At 40.6% G+C, this 25050-nt stretch overlaps 1 protein-coding gene across 1 annotated transcript; it reads left to right on the top strand.

Moving 5' to 3' along the window:
• The first annotated feature begins 6702 nt into the window (after positions 1–6702).
• On the top strand, positions 6703–23484 carry LOC145389527 (small ribosomal subunit protein uS10m-like). The gene is made up of 4 exons (XM_080264801.1): positions 6703–6888; positions 19575–19714; positions 22130–22328; positions 23355–23484. The coding sequence occupies exons 1-4, from the start codon at positions 6703–6705 to the stop codon at positions 23409–23411; spliced, it is 582 nt and encodes a 193-aa protein (XP_080120927.1). The 3' UTR covers positions 23412–23484.
• The last annotated feature ends 1566 nt before the right edge of the window (positions 23485–25050 follow it).

The following is a 25050-nucleotide window of genomic DNA, read 5'->3' as shown; positions in this document are numbered from 1 at the left end:
ACTAATTTGTTATAGTTCCTGTTTAGAATTTAGTCCAAACTAGTACTAATGGCACCATTTCTTTACTAGTTTTGGGTAAATATATCAAGGATGTCTTATATTTACATTTCCATATGGTTTAATTTGTACTGATAAAATGTAGTCTTGTATTTTTGGTATAATTTTCTTCCCTAGGGTTAACTCTGGTTAGCCTATGTATGTATGTATGTCATGTGCACATGATCCATTACCTATGGTTACGTGTATACCTATGTATGCATGTACGTAGTGTCATGTGCACATAATCCATTACCATTATGTATGTATCTATCTATGTGTCATGTGCACATAATGATCCCTTGACTTCGGTTGTCTCTATATATGCATGTACGTATTTATATGTAGTCATGTGCATATGATCCAATAACTTTATGTATGTATGTACGAACCGCACATAATGATCCACTGACTGGTTACGTCTGTATGTATGTACGTATCTAAGTAGTGTATAACGATCCATTACCCCTGGTTAGGTATGTATGTACGTATGCAGTGTCATGTGCACATAATCCATTACTTTGGGTTACGTATGTCACGTGCATATGACCTTTGGTTACGTATATATGTACTTAAATATGTATGTATGTAGTCATGTACACTTAGTGATCCATTACCTTTGGTTACGAATGAATGTATACTGTTTATGTATGCAGTGTCATGTGCACATAATCCATTACTTTGGGTTACTTAAGTCATGTGCGTATGACCTTTGGTTACGTATATATGTACGTAAATATGTATGTATGTAGTCATGTACACTTAGTGATCCATTACCTTTGGTTACGAATGAATGTATACTGTTTATGTATGCAGTGTCATGTGCACATAATCCATTACTTTGGGTTACTTATGTCATGTGCATATGACCTTTGGTTACGTACATATGTATGTAAATATGTATGTAGTCATATACACTTAGTGATCCATTACCTTTGGCCACGTATGTGGGTAGGTAGTCATTGTAAATAACGATCCATTACCTTTGGTTACGAATGAATGTATACTGTGTATGTATGTAGTGTCATGTGCACATAAGCCATTAAGCTGATAAGGGCGATAACCTTATAACCTTATATTTGTCACTTTAGATAAGTACAAGCAATATGCGCAAATTAGACATCAGGAATGACTAATGAACTCAGTAATAGCTCACTGTGGCACGACGATAACAAGCCACTCCATTGGCCAGTTCTTGACGCCCATTACACACATAATTAACCGTAAAAAGTTATTTAAATGAAGCATGACAACAAATATTTCATATTATTTCATAACACAGTTTGTATAGTTTTTAAGAATTACTACATTCAGACGAGAGTAAGCCAGCCTGAGTCAGACACGTAATGAGCTATGTTCCGAAACGGTAGCACGCTGGACCCCTGAGTGCAGAGCCACGACGATACTCAGTTGTCAGTGAGATGTGCACCACAGCACGACGAGGTGATGGAGCGGGTGGCCTCGAGTCATCTGTCCGCAGTTGTACGTTGTCGTTGTTTAAAGGCTCCAACATGCTTGCATGTGTCGCCCTTGGTGACAAACATACATACATAACCAGTTAATTGACCATTATGCACACGTGACACTACATACATACATATACATACATGCATACGTAACCACACTACATACATACATATACATACATACATACGTAACCAAAGTTAATGGCTCATTATGTGCACATGACACTACATACATACATATACATACATGCATACGTAACCACACTACATACATATACATACATGCATACGTAACCACACTACATACATACATATACATACATGCATACGTAACTACACTACATACATACATATACATACATGCATACGTAACTACACTACATACATACATATACATACATGCATACGTAACTACACTACATACATACATATACATACATGCATACGTAACTACACTACATACATACATATACATACATGCATACGTAACTACACTACATACATACATACGTAACTACACTACATACATACATATACATACATGCATACGTAACCACACTACATACATACATACATGCATACGTAACTACACTACATACATACATATACATACATGCATACGTAACTACACTACATACATACATATACATACATGCATACGTAACCACACTACATACATACATGCATACGTAACTACACTACATACATACATATACATACATGCATACGTAACCACACTACATACATACATATACATACATGCATACGTAACTACACTACATACATACATACGTAACTACACTACATACATACATACGTAACTACACTACATACATACATATACATACATGCATACGTAACCACACTACATACATACATATACATACATGCATACGTAACTACACTACATACATACATATACATACATGCATACGTAACTACACTACATACATACATATACATACATGCATACGTAACCACACTACATACATACATATACATACATGCATACGTAACTACACTACATACATACATATACATACATGCATACGTAACCACACTACATACATACATACATATACATACATGCATACGTAACTACACTACATACATACATATACATACATGCATACGTAACTACACTACATACATACATATACATACATGCATACGTAACTACACTACATACATACATATACATACATGCATACGTAACTACACTACATACATACATATACATACATGCATACGTAACCACACTACATACATACATATACATACATGCATACGTAACCCAAGTTAATGGCTCATTATGTGCACATGACACTACATACATTTGTACATACATACGTAACCAAAGGTAATGGATCGTTATGTACACATGACCCTACCTACATACATACATAACCACCAAAGTCAGTGGATAAATATGTACACATGACACTAAATACGTATGTGCGTATATACATGTATACATCATACATACCGGTACGTGACCAAAGGTAATGGATCATTATGTACACATGACTACATATATACATACATATACACATAATCAAAGGAAATGGATCATTATGTAGACATGACTACATACATATTTACATACATACGTAACCAAAGGTAATGAGTCTCCATAAGTAACCAAAAGTAATGGATTTGGTGCACATGACACTGCATACATACGTACATACATAACCATGTGCACATGATTTATTAACTTTGGCTACGTTTGAATGTATGTGTGTACTACAGGTGTTGAGGACATCACTCATGGTGCCAAACTTGGTGAAATGGAGTATATATGGTAACACATTCTGATCTTTTGAATACGATAATAACACATTCTGATCTTTGAGTAACACATTATTAACATTTTCCGATCTTTTCAGTAACAAATTATTAACATATTACTTTGAGTGACATTATTAACACATTCCGATCACTGAGTAACACATCAACACATTCCAGTCTTTTCAGTAACATAGTGACACATCCCAGTCTTTTCAGTAACACACCTGTAAAACGTTCTGATCCTTTCAGTAACAGTATATATTAACACATTGATCTTTTGAGTAACACAGTAAGGTACAGTACAAGTAACATGCTAGTAACACATTCTGATCTCTGAATAACACTAATAACACACGCCGATCTCCTGAGTAGCACTGTCGTAACACACTGTTCTTCTGCCCCCATCTGCATAACACACTCCAACACGTAATCATGTACCTGTAAGTGATGGCAACAATTAGTCGGGTAGGGGCAAGTATATACTGACGCTGTTTTCAGAAGAGTAAACCCCTGCTTTCCCAAACCCCACTAGACCAGATCTATCTATCTATCTATTGCCAGACGCCATAATCCCGTACGGGGTGGCCATTTGACTCTGAGTTATTTGTTTTACAGGGAGGGGCACTAACCCTCCACCAACCCACTTGACAGGTAGGGAGCACGTATGGTTTGGTTATATGGTTACCACCCAGCGTTGTAAATGGTTTCTTGGCTAACAGGAAACCATTTGGCTTGTCACTCAATGTAAAGCCACCTGTAACGGAAAGAAAAGCATTAAGTAGTGACAGGAAAGATGGGAGAAATAGGAAGAGAGGAGGGCAGGCACAGAAAAAGAATGATAAAGGCTAAGGAAGAAATAGGCAGCACTACATCAAGTGAGTGGATGATGGTCGCCACCACCTACCACTAACTAGACCAGATACCAGGTTTAAACTCCCACATACATGTACTGAAGCTGTTTTTACTACACTAAACCCTCGCTACACCAGACATGGGATTTAATGGACCCTTTGAGATCCCTGGACAAACCATTGTACATACCAGATATCCTGTTAAATGGGACAAACCAAGTGGACCAACTGAACGACTCTGGGCCCACCGGACACTTGTTTATCATTTAACATACACTACCAATGACATGGGACGTAGAACACACTGATGCTGGAGGCGGTTCTTCCCAGCATTTGGGCCAGTCATGAAAAGCAATGCAAGGCTGTGAAATTATGGGCCAAGTCAGTGTAAAATGGACATAGTGTGTGTGTATATATATATATATATATATATATATATATATATATATATATATATATACACACACACACACACAGTATGCACAGAAAATACAAAATTATCACACCATGCTTTGCTGTAGTGATTTTTTTTTCTTTTTAATGAAACAATCATTTTAGGATGTCACCCTTATTATAAGATATCATCAAACGACAAGATAATCCAAGTACCTCTTATGACTAAACCTTTAAGTAACATCACCAAGTATTGTCACCAAGCATATACTGTACTTCGTCACCAAGTATTGTCACCAAGCATATACTGTACTTCGTCACCAAGTATTGTCACCAAGCATATACTGTACTTCGTCACCAAGTATTATGTCACCAAGCATATACTGTACTTCGTCACCAAGTATTGTCACCAAGCATATACTGTACTTCGTCACCAAGTATTATGTCACCAAGCATATACTGGTACTTAGTCACCAAGCATAGATTTTAATGCCAACAACCATTTTATAATGCCACTAAGTAATTGTGTTACTAAACAAACTTTGTCAAAAATTGCAGCTTTCAGCTAGAGTGATCTTCATTCATATGCTTCTAGCAGCTCTAAAATATGGTCATAGTGAGGGACGCCTTCATGTGGTGGCGCTGATGTAACTGGGTGCTTCTACTGCCCACCCACACAAACATCCCTCAACTATCTCCCAAACATTAGTCGTACCCTGCAGGAGAACAATTTCAACACCCCTCGCCTCATCTTTCAAACAACGGTTGTGGGCTGCAGGAACGCAATTTCAGGCTGCAATCCATAGGGTTTATATTTCTAATGAACCTGGAGCCACAGCAACAATATACATGAAGATCACTCTACCCAGGTCCACCACGAGGAGGTAAGCTGCTCGGACCCACACCATGCCCGTCCCAACCACCCTTCCATTGGACATGCTGCCATCATCATCATCATCATTGCATAGGCCCTGCAGTTTGATATGCTGAAATCTGTGTTGAACGATGGCAATAGACGTTTGACATTTGGAGAAACGTTTCAAACTGGAAGCATTTAGTCTTCAATTTCTTCTTGATCTTTGTCTTTGGAACACTCCGAGAACAGGAAGTGGTGTGTGTGACAAAGAAACCACACCAAGAGCAGGAACTGGTGTGAGACACAGAAACCACACCAGGAACAGGAACTGATGTGTGATGCAAAGAAACCACACCAGGAACAGGAACTGATGTGTGTGATGCAAAGAAACCACACCAGGAACAGGAACTGGTGTGTGTGACGCAAAGAAACCACACCAGGAACAGGAACTGGTGGGTGTGACGCAAAGAAACCACACCAGGAACAGGAACTGGTGGGTGTGACGCAAAGAAACCACACCAGGAACAGGAACTGGTGGGTGTGACGCAAAGAAACCACACCAGGAACAGGAACTGGTGGGTGTGACGCAAAGAAACCACACCAGGAACAGGAACTGGTGGGTGTGACGCAAAGAAACCACACCAGGAACAGGAACTGGTGGGTGTGACGCAAAGAAACCACACCAGGAACAGGAACTGGTGTGTGTGTGGAATTGTAAGCTCACGCTGGGAACGGAATCGAATGCTGGCCGAAAAGCAATCCCCGCTGGTGCACGCTTAGCACCTTCCAAACCAATGTGCATCGAAAAAGTTCTAGCTAGCGAATCAAGCTGGCCCATACCACAGGCTTTATCCGGATATATTTTTTATACAGTGTAGCTTGGTGACATTTTGGTGACATCGTACTTTAGAATACCTTGGTGACGTTTCGGTGACATCGTACTTTTATAATATATAAAAGTACATCTAATCTGGAAACCTAGCAGCTTGGTGACATTTTTAACAATTAAAAATCTCATCCATTTAGGAAGCTAATGGAGGCACCCTGGAAGACACACACACACACACACACACACACACAATTGCCTTTCTAAAGGCTTGCCAGTTACTACAGAATATTCAGGTGGTACATGTGGCTGTGATCAAAAGCGATCTAACTCAAGGGGTGTTTGGGGTGCCATGCCCATCAGAGCAATGGCGCATAAATCATTGCCATCAGAGCAATGGAGTGAACCAGAGCCATCAGAGCAATGGAGTGTGAACCATAGCCATCAGAGCAATGGTGTGTGAAGACTGGGTGGATGTGAAATATGTATCAGCGTCCCACGTATGACATTCAGATAAGTGCTGGTGCCCTGATTAACGAGCAACACATCGGCCCAGACTATACTCAATTCAACAAGTCCGACACCATCAGGAATGACATCAGTGCCTTAGGTGTTGATGACCCCACAGATATGGTGCCAGGCAGGGTGAAAATGGCATATAGTCCGATTGTTTGTTGTACCCAGGGGTTATGGCCTCAAAAGCGTCCTCTCAGGTACATCCAACACCCACACGGCACATAATAAACATTTGTGATAAAAATTACTAAAATCAAAATTGAAAATACATTATTCAATGGAAAAAAGTATAAAACAAGCAACCACGTGATTGTCACACGCAAGGGCCGAGTGCATGTGATTGCCGGAACGTCCTCCCTTTGTGACATCTCGCCGTTCACCTTACGTGCCAGTTGTGGGTTCGCGCAGTACAACCTAGGGCCAGGGCATCACATTTAAGACCCCTTCTTAGCGACCCCCTCGTAAGAAGACCATCCCCACACAACTAGCAAGCATGGCGAGACGACATCAATTTGACAGAAACTGGGAGGCTATGTATGTGTGGGCTATTCTAAGTACCCAACCATCCAGACCTCACACGAAGAGAGACAGTGAGAGAGAGGTAAAGGGGAGGGAGGGGGGGACATGACTCAGCCAGGGAAAACACCTGATATTCAGTCAGCTAAACGGTACGGTAAACCATACCATGTCTGGGCTTGGCAAATTTTTACGGCCGGACACCCACTCCTGACACCAACCCTCCCCAATTCATCCGGGCTTGGGACCGGCATTAAGTTGAGCCGGCATCCTCCTGGGATCAAACGCAACTCAATGGCTGGGTTAAAAGGTTACATACTCCTTCTAATTTAACTTGGCCTAAAACTGCCATCTACCCATGATTCCCTGCAAGGTTAACAAGCACCTGTCATCTGGTGTACGGATTATTTTTTAAATATTTTTCCTCTGTTCTGTTATTTTATAATCATCATCATTGGGACCTCCTTGCCCACCCAGGGCAGGGTGAGGAGTAGAAATGTCCAGACAGCCCAAATTTGTCCAATCCAATGGGCCACGCTTCCATTCACTCATCATTCAAGCCCACGGAATCCTGGCTGTATCGGATAATTATGCAAAAACATTCAACATGTTCTGTGGCTTCACATAGCCTAAACATATCCAATAGTCAATCTGGACACTGTCACATTAAAAAAAGGGTTGCCAATTCCCTGATCATGCACTTCTCACAATATTCACCTTCTGCTTGGCCTACCTCGCCTCCTCCCTCCTTCAAATTCATCCAGCCAGCTCGATCTCTTGTCAGGTCCCTAGCCTCACCAACTTCCATACCTCTCTTCCTCACACACTTATCCACCATATCCCTCCACCTTCTCCTTGGCCTACCTCTCCTCCTCCGTCCTTTAAATTCACTCAGGTTAACCTTTTTCACCACTCTATTGTTATCCATTCTCTCCACATGACCATACCATCTCAGTACACTCTCTTCGATTCTGGTGTCCACAAACTTCCTCACTCTGCGACTTTCATCTATCTATCTATCTATTGCCAGACGCCTCAATCCCGTTTGGGGTGGCCACAAACAAATCGCCTCCAAGTCGCCCTGTCCCCCGCCATTTCACTCCCCTGCTCCCAGCTCACACCCCCCTCTCTCATATACCTCTCCACCCCATCCCTCCATCTCATCCTCGGCCTCCCCCTCCCTCTTTCCCCCTCCACCTCACTCACATACACTCTCTTCGTCAGTCTTTCATGAATCACATTATTTCGTATCCTATCCACTCTCTGTACTCCATATACATATACAAGACAACAGCAATAATAATGCAAATATATCAATGGAAATTACAACAGGAAAAAATCTACATGAGTAATCAGAAAAATCGCACATCACAAAACAACAATAATAATAATTAATAATAATAATAACCATCTTCTGTGTACCTCTCACAATAAATCATCACATAATACACCAAGATTATCTTCACATATATCCTACTAATCTCCATTCACTTCTCAAACATTAGTAAGCATAACAGTGTGCGCAAAATACCTCTAAGTTCCTTGTCTTGTACAGCCTCTCTCCTGTCTTCCTAGCATCCTCGTTTCGTTTCGTTTTTAAAAGCTCCAACATGCTTGCATGTGTCGGCCTTGGTCACCTAATGGCGGCTCTCCACGCTGCACGATGTACTGCAGCCTCCCTGTTCAGTCCCTTAACCCTAAGGTCACACTTAATGACCTCGTCCCATGTCTTTCTCGGTCTACCCCTCATAACCCCACCCCCAATATTAACACTTCTCACCTTCCTCACCCAATTATCATCACCCATCCTCCTACTGTCTTTTTGTGTGTTCTTCTCTTCCATTCTTTTTTCCTTGTCTCGTACAGTCCTACATGTTTTCCTTATATCCTACGTCCTGTCCTGTTTTCCTGCCATCCTCCTTTCCTCCTGTTTTCTTGACCTTCTAGCCTCCTTCACCCTCCTCCTCCCCTAAAACCCCAGTTATTATCCTGCTGTCTTCCATTTCTCTACACTCCCTTCTCCTTCCAGTCCTTGTACACTTTCCATTCACTACATCCTTACCTCCGTGCCTTCCTACACTCCTCCTGCCAGTCTTCTTTGCTCCTGTTTTCCTACCCTTCCTCCTCCTCTTCTTGAGTCTCTCTCTCATTTGCTTCTCGGTTCCTCTGCCCTTATCCTTTTCGTCTCCCTGGTCTCCACCCTTCCTCCGTACTGTCTTCCTTTTCTTCATCCATCTTCTTTGTCTCTTGCTCCTTCCTTCTTCCTGTCTTAGCATCTTACTCTTTTCTTACCTTCCACATCTCCTAGAAGAGAACGGGATAAAGAGTAACTTACTGGACGAAATTTGAAACGACTTAAAAACGATCAATAAATAACTATACTGTTTTTACACTAACTTGGCTGAGATATGTGTCCTTTGCAGCATATTTCACACAGCTTAATGATAGAAAAAGACAATTCTACGGCTCTACATCCATTCCATAGCACTTCTTCGTGACTGGCACCGTATTCTTGGGTTAATCTCTCGTTAAAACCCAGTATTCAAGGCGGAGATGTGACACTTTTAGGACAAGTTATGGTAAAAAAGGTATAATCACTTAAATACCCTAACCATACTCACCTCTTTCTTACCTCCATTAACTGATTTCACAATAGCTGAATACACAAGCTGTACCAGGAAGTAGGTCAAAGGTGGAATTAGAGATGGGGACTTAACAACTTTCTTAGACTTCACCTCACAATAGCACCAATCCCATCCTCAATCCATCCTAATTTCCACTTACTTATAATTACCAGTAAACAGGAACGTGTTCATAAAATAGCTGCAACTAGAAATAACTTAAAATCTATCTATTCCTGTCAATAATTTATCACAAAACACCAATTTCTTTACCATACCCTCATCCTCTTTATCCCTATTATATAACATTTAACATAAATAACAGAAAAAGGTGAATAAAGAGGCTGTAACAAGGTAGAAAAATGGATCAGGATATCAAGATAACTTTCATCACCTCACAGTAACACAATTTCATCTTAAAACATAAAAATTCCCTTAACATTTATATCCTAGTTATCTCCATTTGCTTATCTAACACTAGCAGGCATATTATTGTACATAAATTACCCGCAAGAAGTCAATATATACAGACTTATAGGTGGATAATTATCTACACTTTCTTACATTTATTCTCGTAAAAACACGAAGATTTCCTTAACTGAAATCTAAGAGTGTTTCCCAAACTTTAACATCTGCCGGAACGCTTCTCAATCGCTGTTGCTTCTTGGCGCGCGCGCGAAAACACACGCAATCGCTGTCGCTTCTTGGCGCGCGCGGGAAAACACACAATTTGTCGCTTCTTGGCGCGCGCGGGAAAACACACACACACACACACACACACAATGATGTGAATCAACTGAAAATCATTGCATAGCTTCGTCATTCTTACAGTCTTCAGTGTGATGTATGGGCTTGCTTTTGGTGACAGACTATCTGAAAGGATGCTTCTTAGTTGCAGGCGCTTTATCAGGTTCTGCTTCCAACTTCTGTATTTGTTTTTAGTGGCAATATAGCGTGAGAAACCCGCTTCACACCTATACGGTGTTGCAAATGGCATCAGATGTTTCATTGCTCGTTTTGTAATATCAGGATACTCGTGCAAGAGCTTTGCCCAAAAGGTATGCAGCGAGTCTTTATCAAATGTTGTTCTGAGCGTTTGATCTATTAAAATTTCAATCAGCTGCTAATTTTCCTTCACAGACAGGGTTTGTCCTATTACAGAACCAGAATCCATAAATGGACAGAGGGTCTGCCTGCCTGAGAAATTATTCCCTCAAAGTATTACTTAATTGCCTTAAATGGTGAACAATGCATTCTCCTGAACTTCCATCCAACTGCAAGGAATATTTAGTCAGGAACAGATGAAGAGTTGGAAAACATTCACTTTGTTTTGCCTTTGCACAATCAACCTAAAAGTTTACTTTGAGAAGATTCAATTTTGTCCTGAACCTTCAGTATGTCACATCTGAGCCTTGCAATGACAAGTGCAGTTCATTTAGTTTTAAAAACATCTGTACAGTAAGATAGCCGTTTCACTGACCAGACTTCGTCACTATTTAACAGAGAAAAGCTGTTTCCTGTAAGAAAGATCACTCATCTTTCGTATCACACACACGTGAAAGAATTTTGCCGCGGGATAACCAGCGCACCTCCGTGTGCAGTAACTAAGCACTATGACTGGGCCCCATCTCCTAGCAGTGCCGTACGCAGCTGCGAATTTCGTGGTCTAGCTCTGATGAAATTTACCACCTTGAATACCTCATCCAGCATAACTTTAGTTCGCATGGCATCCTCATTACTGCAAGTGCACGTCTATCAAGGCAAGTGTCTGCCTGATGGAGCAACGTTTCTAATAAGAGCCAAAACACCTTTTACTGGGCCTGTCATTGCTTTTGCACCATCAGTGCAAACGGCTGTTATCTAATTATACTAAGTAGATAAACGTAAGTCAATTACCTGTATCCTGTATATGGGAAGGAAGGGAACTGGTGCGGTGCAGCATCCTTGCCGGGACGAAATACAGGTTTCTCCCTTCAGATGGGGACGTAACCTGAAAAGCAGTCAACAATATTACACCATAAAACAATAAAACTTCCTGACCATTCTAACCTCTAAACAATATTAACTTGTCTAAATTTAACAAGTGCAATAATGTAGCTAACTTGGTTGAAAATGGTTGAAATCAAAGCCAAGTACGTGGGACGCCGGCCTCTTTGGCATCTGTTCACGTGAGACGCCGGCCTCTTAGGCGTCTGTTCATCCATCACCATTTACCATCTCAAAACACCAATAACCCTTATGATACCTCATTCAAAGTTATCTCTATTACCTTTACTAAAACTAGTAACAAGAATAAAGCGGGCAAAACATGTGTAAGTAGTCAAAAACTTGAATTAGGACGGATACTTACGAAGCCAATTCTTCGGCGTCCCCAGCCCCCAATCTCATCAATTATCTGAAAAGCGTCACCATTAAACTATTTCCCTACCATACTCACCTCCAAGTGATCACCAATAGCCTACCTAAAATCAGTAAATAAAGTAATGCTTGCAAATTAACTGTGACTAATAAAAGAAGGTGAATTAAAGTCGGATGCTTACCACGCTGTCCTGTCCTCTCAAAATGGCGTCGGGATCTGCTTGGCATTCATAAAATGTCCATTAGCAACTTACTATTAACCGAAAAAGACTTGTTTGGTCCAATTTTTTCCAGTTTAATATTTCCCTACCTTGGTTGCAGTGAAAGAAAAAATATAAAAAGATAAAACATTCTTATCCACGCGCACCTGCTGAATTTTGGCGCCAACCCGCCGATTTCAAAAGCTCAAAGTTTGCTTTACTCATTTCACTTTAAACAGCCCAAAACTGCCATCTGTATATCTAGACCGATGAGTCTCAGTTTTCTGGTGAAGACCCTCTGTCCACTTGCTGAATTTCACCAATTTTGTGTGGAGACCACAGCTGAGACGGGTACTCCAGTTTAGGGAGGACCAGGGACTTCCAAATTGGTAATAGATGATCATTCTTACATTTTTTTTTTCTTTAATCTAACGTAATTCTCAGGATGATAATTCTTGCATTTTTCTTATCTAATCTAACAATCTACGCTAATCTACCATTAACAACCCACACTAATCTAACGTAACTGAACCTACACTAATCTGACATAACACTTTCGCTGCGCTTTATGACTATAGTCCTATGAATTATTCCCTTTCACTTCGGAATACGAGTGTAGTCGACGGCCATCAGGAAACGATTTGAACTGACCGCGGTTTAGTGCAACGGGGTCCCGTTCGTGAGCCCTCAGACGGGTGGCGTTTAGTACTACTGGCGAGGATGAGGTTGCAATCATGTGCTCGTGGCTACACCTGTATTTTCTGTGCCGACTCAAGCTGCATGCAAGAGGATAATGAGTAATCGAGGAAGAAGAGACACAGGCCCAAAGAAGAGGGAGGAAGGAAATGAAGAAAATATGGAACCCACACAAAGTAGGAGGTACAACAACGCGGACTCATAAACATTTGTGACGTCAACATCCTGGTGCATTGTGGGTTAGCGCGGGGAAGTGTAAGATCACCAGGCTCCTGTGTATTTATTTTGGTTTGGTATGTGGGTGAATATTTTCAGATTCTGGAGACTTATACGTGGTGTGTGTACTTGTCTCGTAACAAATAACAATGCCACACTTTTGCTGCTTTGTCGGCTGTGGAAATAAGTCCAATAAACACCCCAGTCTCTCCTTTTATGGTACTGAAGATCCCAAGTCAGGGAGAAGCAGGAAAGAAATTAACTGCAGAAAGGAGAAAATTATGGTTAGCAAGGATAGCTCGTGCCAAGACCTCAAAGCCTGACATGTGGAAGGTCTGCAGGAAGCACTTTATAACAGGTAATTAAATCTTTATACATAGTATGATCAATCAGTGAAGAAAGTAACACAGACGTCAAAGTTTTCCTTGTCTGCTTTGCCACAGGCCCTGATAATACAGTCCAGTATTATTATCTCTGTGCAAGATAGTGTCATTTATGTAAGGTTATTATTTCATGAACTTGGACAAGATATTACTGCAAGTATAATTATGTAATTATGTTCACTGTAGCACAAACGTATACCTTCATGTAAAGAAAAAATACAAATGCTTTACCCAGAGTGTAAATGGTAGGGCGTTAAGGGGAGGAAGCTTCTGGGGTTGGTGATAATTGAGGAAAAAAAATAAAGTATAGAGCAGGGTAACGTGTTAATAAGTAGTAGTGTGAGTGTGAAGGTGGGGAAGTAAGAAAAGGTGGTGTAAAGTTAATTTTTGGGAGTAGTGAGGGAGGACAAGTGCCATCAGACTGCTGTTTCAGGTTTGTCAAAAGACTAAAGTTGTAATGGAGTGAAGAGGAGGCATCTGTGAATTAATGTGGGTGGATGGGGGTGAGGTGGTGTGGTATAATGTGTAACCAATACCAAGGTGGGAGTTTGGGAGAAAAAACTTGTGGAGGAAGTGAGAATTGAAATGGAGTGTGGGGGTGGTACGTTAGAAATGCACTTTTGGCTGACTGTGAGCTGATGACATGGGTGCATGTAGTGAGAGGGAATTGCGTTAAAAAGTGATAAACAGGGATAAAAAGAGGATATGAATAGGTGGATGTAAGAAGACAGGTGAGAAAGTGAGGTGGTTGGATGAGTGCCATGTGAGAACTCCAGGTTTGGGTCTATCAAGAAAAGTAAAGTTGTGATGGGGTGAAGCGAAGGCATCTGTAGATTGAAGTAGGTGGATTGGGGTGGAATGGTGGAAGGTACACTCAATAAAGTGGAAGTTGTGGAGAGAAAGCTTGTGGGAATAATGGGTGCCTATAGTAAGAGAGGAATGTGTTAAAAAATGATGAATGGGGGTAAAATGAGGAACTGAATGGGTGAATGCAGTAGAATAAGTGAAATAGTGGGATTGCTGGGTGGGAGCTGTGTGTGGATAATCGGGTTCGTGTTTCCTATTAAACTGGAGTGTTGGTGGGGGAAAGTACAGACACCTGTAAGTTAAAGGAGGTGGGTATTGGGGTAGAGTGGACATGTGAAAAGTGATAACAGGGATGAAAAAGAGGAAATAAGTGGGTGGTAGGTGTAAAATGTGAAAAAAAGTGAGATGGCAGGTGGATGCTGTTTAAGGTAATTTGGTTTGGATTTGCAAGAACTAAAATTGTATTTGGAGGAAGTGGAAGCATCTATGAATTAATGTGGGTGGATAGGAGGGTAGTGGGGTAAAAGGTTTAGTCAGTAAGGTGGAAGTTTAGGGGAGAGAGCTTGTGGAAGTAGTGGAAATTGAGCTGGGAGGTAGGGTGGTGAGTTGGAAATGCATTTTTTGGCTGGCTGTGAGCTGGAGAAATGGGTGCATGTAGAGGTAGGGAAATGTGCTAAAAGGTGATGAATGGGAATAAAAGGGAGAAATGAATGGGTGGATAAGGTAATTGGAAAAGTGAGGTGGCTGGCTTGGTGTTATGTGTGGTGATTTCGGGTTCGGTTTTTCAAGATCTGAATTTATGGTGGGTGGAAGGTGCTGTAGGATTAATGAATAGGAATGTAGTGCAGAAAAAAGTGTACCAGGAAAGGAAAAGAATGGTAGATGAAGAGAAGGTTATGTTGGGGTTACGATTGTGTGTGTGTTGTGGGAATGGTGAGCTTGAAAAAGCATTTTTTATTTTTTAGACCTGTGGCAGGGTGTTGGCTGCTTGTAGTGGTGGGAGAATAGGTAGAATGGGTAGTAATAAAGGTAAAAAAGATTAGAAAAGGTGGAAGAGTGCAGTAGGATGAGTATTTGGCTGAAATGGGGTAGAATGGGTACTGTCGATTCATGGGTTCGGGTTATTGGCAGGAAACTAAAGTTGTTGTGGTGGGGGACAGAAGCATTTGTAAATATTGTTGAATGAATGGAGGGTGGGACAGGTGGTGGTGCACCCAAAAAGGTGATAGTTGAGGGGAAGGATGTGTAACTGTTATGGAGAATTGGATTTTGTGTTCAGAAATGCCAACTACTGTAAGATAAGAATCATGAATATAAAAACAAATACTGAACTACTATCTAATAACTATAGAAACCACATAATACAGTAGAAGTCCTATTTTTCGGCATCTATGGGACCAGGCTAGTGCCGAAAAATCAAAATTGCCGAATTATCAAAAACCCTACCCACTCAATACCTTATATGTTTCGGTGAACACTATCATCACCACTCATATCATTACAAATGTGCTTGGAGAGAGTACTGTATACTGTTTGATACTGTACAATACTGTAATGAATACAGTACTATACATGAATATGAAAAATAAAGAAATTAGTGAACATACTGTATATAAATGTAATGGTACAGTAGGCCTACAAGTTCACATGCACTTACCTAAACTTATAGTAGGTTCCTTAATTACATATGTACAATAGAAGGGGTTGATTGGACTCTGCTACTGCTGGAAGAAGTCCCCAGCAGTAGAGGGTCCTCATGGAGAATTTCAAGACTGACGAAAAAAATCGGAAAATCTGCTGAATGATCAGAGATTTTCGTAAATGGGACTATTTCTCAAAACTGCCGAAATGTCAGATTTGCTGGGGAATTGGATGCTGAAGAATTGGACTTTTACTGTAATATTGTTTGTGTTTTGATATGAATAATATCCAAACAAAAATAATCTTCACCTTGACCAGCTTTGCAGTCACAGTGTGCTGTTACTACCACACCATCATGTGACGTCATGAATGTAGTGCTGCCTACTTCTTCCTTAGCCATTATCATTCATTTTCTGTGCCTGCCCTCCTCTTTTCCTATATTTCCCATCTTTCCTGTCACTTCTTGTTGCTCTTCTTTCCTTTACAGGTGGCTTTACATTGAGTGACAAGCCAAATGGTTTCCTGTAAGCCAAGAAACCATTTACAACACTGGGTGGCAACCATATAACCAACCCATACGTTCTCCCTACGTGTCAACAAGTGGGTTGGTGGAGGGTTAGTGCCCCTCCCTGTAAAACCAATAACTCAAAGTCAAATGGCCACCCCTTACAGGATTATGGTGTCTGGCAATAGATAGATAGATAGACCATTCAGACCTAGCTGTCTCTGATTGTGTACGACACTACGGCAAAACGATGATCTGTATTTAACGATCTTTGTTCGGTAAAAGCCATGACACCTGGGAAATTGCCGAACAGCATGGTGTTTTGCTTTAATGAACTATCGGCTTTAACATCAGGGGTCTGGTACCAGTTAGTTCATTAAATCGAGGGTGTGCAGCACTGTATACAGTATATATATACTGTATACCATCTTCATCATCCTGTATACAGTAGAACCCCGGAATTCGTACACAATTCTTTCCTGGAGGCTGTACGAGTTGCGAATTGTTTGAAAACCGAATCATTTTTTTCCATAAGAAACAATGTATTTTGCATTAATCTGTACATAAAACCTTTAAAATAAAGACATATACCCTGTAGATTATATACATAAAAATTTCACTGCATCTTACCAGTCCTGAGGAGAGCTGATGGCTTAAGTGGATGCATATGGAGAGGAGGAGGAGGGGTTTTAGTTTTTGGAAGGGGAGTCACCTTCCATGAAAACTGTAGGAAACTGCCCTTCTGGTGTTTTTTCTCTTTTCTGTCTCTTTGGACGAGGAGATGCTTGGGGCTGGGGAGATGCTTGGGGTTGGGGCATTTCTGTTCTCACTGCTTTCCTTTTAGCTCCAGCTGACTCACTGATCTTCTTAGGGCCCATGATTATGTACATTTTTCTAACGAAAATATGTAATTTGTCACAGTGTTTAATGGAGCTTGTATGACTGATGCATAGCTGTCGGAAGACAAAGCGAGGAAGGACACTAACCAGCTTGTGGTAAGCACAGGCTGGTCTACAGTATGTCTGCCATAACTTAGCTTCTTTCCACTTCATTGCAAAGTAAGACAGTATACGTAACTAAGGTTGTACAGCCCTTCCATAGCACTTCTTTGTAACTAGCACCATAATCTAGTGTTAATCTCTTGTTACAGCTTATTTTTCTATAACAGCAATAGTATGGTTCTACACCATTTCCATAGCACTTTATTATGACTTGCTCCATATTCAATTGTTAATCTCATGATACTGATCAAAATGCAAGATGGAGATGGCAGTTTTAGGCCAAGATAAGATAGGCAGAATACATATAGGCCTGGTTAGAGTGAATAAGCAAAGTTGCACTGAGTAAGAATAACAAAAGTTCATAATTCTATCACCTTTGTACTTATTATTTCCTTGTTTCTGGATCCTACATAACCCTGTCTTTAAGTGGAAAAAAGGGCCAAGAAGATGGTAATGATGATTGTGATTTTAATGGTGATGATGATGCTGATGTTTCTCCCTAAAGAGAATAATATATGAGAATAATAATTTCTTTCTGATCACCTTTAGCATCTTCCAATATCTTTAGCATCTTCCAGTACTGTATGATAGACAGCATATGAATATTGCCATTTGATTATGGTCTCGTCAGCTTAGGAGACTTCCTGGTACTCATACTCATTTATTTAATTTGCACAGTACATTACACTCAAATATACAGTGGTATTGTAATAACCGAACTGAAACTTAACAAATTAATCACTGGTCTGACCAAGATTCGATCTCAGACCCTCGTGCTTGATACACGCACACGTTACCACTGAGCCAAAGAGAGGGTCCCCTCTTTGCATCTAGGCAGTGCGGGCTTTTATACACCCCGTTACAGTATGTCATTCATGTCTTTATTATTGATGTATACTGCTTACATAACATAAAGAATATTGATGTCTTTTTTTCACAAGTGAACTAGTAAGGAAGAGGTGCTAAAAGGCATCCCAAGCTGGCCAGAGTCTTGTGGGCTTAAGAGACTTTTTGACATCTCTTTCAGCCTAATGTTCTCTTTTATGTTTTATAATTTTAATATGGATATTGTTTGCATACAAGGCAGTGTGAAGATGCTCTGTTTAGCTGTTAGTTATACCATAAAATTATTCCCTTGTACAAAGGAAAAGGGGAAAAAGAAGTGTGTGGTAATCATAGGGGCATTTGTCTTCTTAGTATAATAGGAAAAGTGTATGGTAGGATACTTATAGACAGAGTTAGAGAAAGAACAGGGAAATTATGAGAGAAGGGGGTGTGAGTTGGGAGCGTGGCAGTGAAATGGCGGGGGACAGGGCGACTTGGAGGCGATTTGTTTTTGGCCACCCTAAACGGGATTGAGGCGTCTGGCAATAGATAGATAGATAGATTTCTGTAAATCACAGAGTTAATCAAGTAAGTAATGACAATCCTGCATATAACCAGAGTTTGCAGATGTATGTCATTGTGTTGTAAGTGTACAGTATAGCACTGTACTATGTTTTTTTGCTTAATTTTTCCAGTTGGATACAATATTTTGTATATATGCTGTACAGTATATCAGGCATGTTTAATTATGAATGACTGTGTATGACAAGACTTATGTAACTACCCTGTACTGGTGTGTGACAAGAAAAAGATGTTGATCAGTAGTTACGGTACCAGCTTTTCCTCTTAACACCTTTGGTCAGGTGACATTTTTATTGTATTCTTGCTAAAACTAGACAAATTTATTAATGCAGCATATTTTAACCTTTGGCAAAGGGCTGAAGGTATACGTTGTTTGCCTTCCACTGTGAAAAAGTGTTGCCTTGGCTAAATAACATCATCTAGGGCTAGCAGAAACATAAAGTACATCACTGGAGTGAAAGTGTTAATAGGTAATGATATTATTGCAGGTTGTGGATGATGGTGAGCCTGACCGTCTGTATAGCGTAATTGATGTGGAGTGCCGAGGACATGACCCAGCGGTGCTACCATCATACCTCACCTTCCTCTCCACCGCTGCATCTCACCTCGGAAGTACAGTTCAGGACATGTTAGTTCAACCTACTTTTTGTCTTATTAACCATATGTGACACATCAGGCTTTAAATATGAGATGTAGTTGGGGTTTATTGCATACAGAATACCATTCAAGTGTGAGTGATATAATGACTCTTGCTTTAATTATCTAAATTAATTAGCCCATCCCAGGCCCCTGTGCTCCTGATGGGGGAGGAGAAGATTGCATAACAGAGACATAGGTGGGTGGAGGGTTGGTCTTACTACTTTTCCACCCCTCTCTTGGCATCTCCTCATTCCAAGTGTTCCATAGCATCTCCAATTTCATATCATTTATAATTCATTGCAGCTTCTCCATCCATCCATTATGTTAAGGATCATACCTTACCCTAGCCATGTGGGAAAAAAGGTCAGTCATCATCATCATCCGGACCTCCTTTCCCACCCTAGGGCAGAGTGCACAGTAACAACGTCCAGACAGGCCAAATTTGCCCGATCCAATGGGCCACGCTTCGATTCGCTCACCATTCAAGCCCCGATATCCTGGCTCTATCTGATATGTCAAAAACATTATGTAAATGAACTACGTCATATGTGCTTAAGTTGCAAAAATATCAGTGCAGTTTTTTTTAAGCAATCCTTTGGTGAACATAAAAAGTTGATAAATACCAACTTCCATGAATAACATCCAAAGAAACACTGGAGAATGAGGAAGCAAAACTCAGAGCCCCTAAACACACACATTCTCTCTCTCTCTCTCTCTCTTTCTCTCTCTTTATGTCCCCATTGTCTTGACACTGTGACCCTCTTTTACTTATGCTCATTCTATCTATTGCCAGACACCATAATCCCGTAAAGGGTGGCCATTTGACACTGAGTTAGTTGTTTTACAGGGAGGGGCACCAACCCTCCACCAACCCTGTTGACACGTAGGGAGCACGTATGGTTTGGTTATATGGTTACCACCCAGCGTTGTAAATGGTTTCTTGGCTTACAGGAAACCATTTGGCTTGTCACTCAATGTAAAGCCACCTGTAAAGGAAAGAAAAGGCATAAGAAGTGACAGGAAAGATAGGAGAAATAGGAAGAGAGGAGGGCAGGCACAGAAAAAGAATGATAAAAGCTAAGGAAGTAAGCAGCACTACATCAAGTGAGTGGATGATGGTTGCCACCACCTACCTTCCTGTTAATCATAAGTCCACTTCATTGTCTTCCACCCCAAGCCTCATTTATACGTAACCTTTCCATATGGCTTCGTCCTTTTATAGTTTGTTCTTGTTACCTTCAGATGGTTTTATTCAACATGGTAAACATATCTCTACCAACCCCCATCCTAAATCTTGCCCTAGCTGAATGTAAATGTCTTTAGGCAGAAGAAATACTGTAATACAAAAAATATGTAATCGTAGAGACTTGGTGACTAATTTTTACACACCTTCATTGTCTTTGTAACATTTTCTGGGTAGTGGATAAAGGTTGTTAGCTAAAGATAGGCAGTAGATTAGTCTTATACCTACCTTATTCAGTAGCATTGTAATTGTGGCAGTATCACCATCATTTTAGAGCAGTTTTTTTGCATTCACATAGGGTGGGAAAATGTTTAAGAAGGCTGTTGCATCTGTTTTGTGCCAAGGAGAAAGAAATCTTGAGGTAGAATTATAGGCATAAATATTGATACATTTCAATACTATAAATCAGTAGGATAAATAATGAGGTTAGTGAACAGTGAGTTTTAAAACCCAGTGGTGCAATCTGTGGTGCCCAGCAAAGTTTCAGAATGTTATGGTGGGGTCACCTAACCGTTTGACGAAAGAGTGAAGTGGTAATTTCATCTGCAGTTGTACATTCTCCCCTTAAATAGTATAAGAGGAATGAGCTTGTTGAAAACACAGGTGTTGGGTGGTGAGCGTGTCGTATCTCTACATGGGAACAAAGGGGGAGAGGGCACAGTACTTCCAAACTCCTACTCTCACCTCTTTTGGTAGCTTCTTGTGAAACATGTGGAATTCATTGGTGGCATTTAGTCTCCTTTATCCCTAGGTTAAAAAAAAAGTTTCAGTAATTACAGACTTGAAAACTCAGCTTCTCCCCACCAAGGCTGTAAGCCATAAGACAAAAGTTGAATCCTCTGTGTTGTTGTTGTTGTTGTTGTGAACTTGTGACCCCAGGTTTATCTGAATGTGATCTGGGTGGACTGTAGATTGAAACTGGATTTCTCTTACAGTTCACCATCCTCTTTTAGGGGGATTGGGATGGAGTTGAGAATGTTTGAATAACCAGGCAGTTTTTGCTATGTCAGTTCCACCATGTGAAGGTATCCAGCTGCAGGATCAAGCCTCCCTGTTTAACTGAAATATAGTTTAAGAAATATCTGTATGCCTTTCCACAAGTAACTCTATAGCCCAATAGAGAAAAATATAAATCAGTATAAAAGCTTATATCTTTCACAGAGCTTGGCCCACAAAGCACATAAAACGGTGGACATTACTGAAGTCGGTGCACATCCACAAGAAACACCGAGTGCAGTATGAAGCCAGAACCCATTTCCTCACTTTATCACTCCCGCGCCTCACACAGTCTACTGCTGACACCTACCTTGAGTATATCCAGCGTAATCTTCCAGAGGGTGTCGCTATGAAAGTTACCAGGGTGAGAACCATTTAAGCGTATTGTTGAAATTTGAATGTTTGATGAATGAAAGCCAGGGTGGTTGTGAACATTGTGCATCTGAGCTGAAGGTCAGGAATCATTATGCAATAAGTCCCCATTTTCCCACCTACCAAGTCCAAGTAAATTACATCTGGTGGTGCAATTAGTAGAGTGCCCTGGTCAGAGCATATTGTGGCATATGCTGTGGTTGAAGTCCAGGAGATGGCCAGGGGTTTTTCTGTCATGTTGAGGCACCAGGGGCTCTGGTCTGAATTAATGGTAGCCTAATCTCAGGTCCCTACACTTGGATGAAGGCAAAATGGGATTTGTCATTTTCTTCTAGTCGTGGGGGGATTATGATTGAAGAGTTGAGAGGAAGGATGGGACTGGAGTGCATTGGTGTTGTGATGAGGAGGGATGGATTGAGATGGTTTGGGCATGGGGAGTGGATGGAGAATGACAGTTGGGTGGGGAAGGTGAGAAGAGTGAACATCTGATGTAGGGTTGTAAGAGGCAGACCGAAAAAGACCGGGGATGAGGTAATTGAGTGTGACCCCAGGGATAAGGGACTGCATAGCGAGGCACTACCCAACCCAACATTGTAAATGGTTTCTTGGTTCACAAGAAACCATTTGGCCTGTCACGTAGTGTAGAGAGACCCGAAGGCAGTACTTCACTGAGTGAGTGGATGATGGGTGCTCCCATCTGTCGTGTAAGAAAATATTATTTGGTAATGAAATTGCTGGGCATTGGAGTGCATAGCTATGGAGCGTCAGGTGCCATGTCATGAACTTTAGAGTTATGAAGTGAAGCCAGTAAACAATACATACCAGAGTGCACTAAATTAGCAGAATCATTTCTAATGCATGAGTGAAGTGCTTACTCTAACTTGTGCATACAGCCATACTTTGTATGGTTTGTTACTAACATCAGTGTATTGGATTGCAGTCAAGTAATTTATTTTTATTGCTGACATTGCCTAATATTGAATAGTTTTTGCTTTGCTAATGAGTGTATCATCCACAGCATGAACTCCAGAAGCTTCCCCAACATGTCAAACCATCATCAGAAGTGTCGGTTTGATCATCAGACGCCTGCATCATCACTGCTTCATCAGTAGGTTAGTAATGTATATATAGTTGTTGTTGTTTTAGTCCTTCATCCTGTCATGTTTTCAACTTTGGCCATTGCCCTTTTGCCTAACTGGTAACCACTATGTTCAGACAGTTTTGTGGATTTAGTAGATTGTATTGTACAAGATTACATAATGTAATTTGTGCTGAAGTACAGGTACTCAGCAAAAGCAGTAAAGGCTTTTGAGCATTTATGAGCAGAGGTGTGTGTAGGTGGTTGTGAGATTTACTGGGCCCCATTCGACTTGGCTTACATCAGGCAGCATGAAAGTCAATGAAGGACACTACAGATTTGTTTCCCACTAGTCAAAACAAATTCCACATAGCCCAACCTCAGAACTGGTGGGAGAATTGGCATGTAATGAATACTGTAGACTTGTTTTCCGTAAGCCAGACCTAATTCAGTGCAGTCCAGCCTCGCAGTGGATGTGGGGATTTGCATGTAAAGGAAAGACTGGATATGGTACCTTTTATTTGTCACTGAAAAAGAGAATCACAAAAGTTGAACACACATAAAGTACTCTATGCCAGTATAAAAACGTGCATCATATGAACTAAGCAAATGACCTGAAAAATAATGCTGTTTTAAACAGTGATGTTTTTCATCTTTGCCATTTCCATCATGACTTCTTGATAAGTACAAATTTTCAGATTACCAGAACTTTTCTGCCTAGCCCCGGGCTCCTGCGCTCCTCATGGAGCAATGTAGGATTGGATGATGGATGGATGGATTCTGTGTTTGCATACCTCTCTGTGGCAAACATTATTTTAATATGTATGTATGAAATATAAACCAGTGTTATGCTGTAAAATAGTGCTCTCATTACCTGTAAAAAAATAGGATAAGAAAGAGTCATGTAGTCACAATGACCTTTATTATGCATTTTGTCTTTGGCACACACAGACTTACAGTCAGGAAAAAACATGTGGAAGCAGAAATAAGTACAATATAAGTGATAAAAATTTGACCTAGTTGAGTAGAAACTAAGTATGTTGTGTTTGGTTTTATACTCAGTTATTTCTAAGTGCTTCACCAGTATTTTTTTTATATTACAGGAGTATCATTAATACTATATCAGGGTATTCCAAGTACGCTCCTTCCATACACTACCGTACACACACCAGCACAGTTGCTCACCATACATTGCAGGTATTGACAGTATCAGCACCAACACTACGCCTCTCAGGAGTAACGTATGAGCAAGGTGTACACTGAGTTACAAATGGCTTGGGGTATATTCATTAATTTTCTGTTGCTTAAGTAGTGTGTGAGATTGTTTACATATCCAGGAGCTGCCAAACACTTCACAGTTGGACTCGGTTAAATAATTCATCCTCATCATCATCTAAACCTCTTTTCCAACCCTAGGATGTGGTGAGGTAGGGCGGAACAATGTACGTTTTATTATTGTGGCTGCTGAACAGTTTCATTTAGCTTAAGAACCTTAGTCATATAGGGTTATTGTAGGCTATATCTGTGTCCCCAGGTTGAAACATCATTCCTGAGCTAAATAAAATCACTTGGAGATAGTAAGAGTAAAATAACAGCCATCTGCATTGGTGGTGTTAACTTTAGATAAGTATGCATT

Source organism: Coenobita brevimanus, unplaced genomic scaffold (assembly GCF_032717465.1).
Source record: "Coenobita brevimanus isolate Jiangsu-jjx unplaced genomic scaffold, ASM3271746v2 jjx.HiC_scaffold_1225, whole genome shotgun sequence".
NCBI lineage: Eukaryota > Metazoa > Arthropoda > Malacostraca > Decapoda > Coenobitidae > Coenobita > Coenobita brevimanus.
Note: the sequence above shows the minus strand (reverse complement) of the source record. Positions and strands in the feature narration are given on the sequence as shown.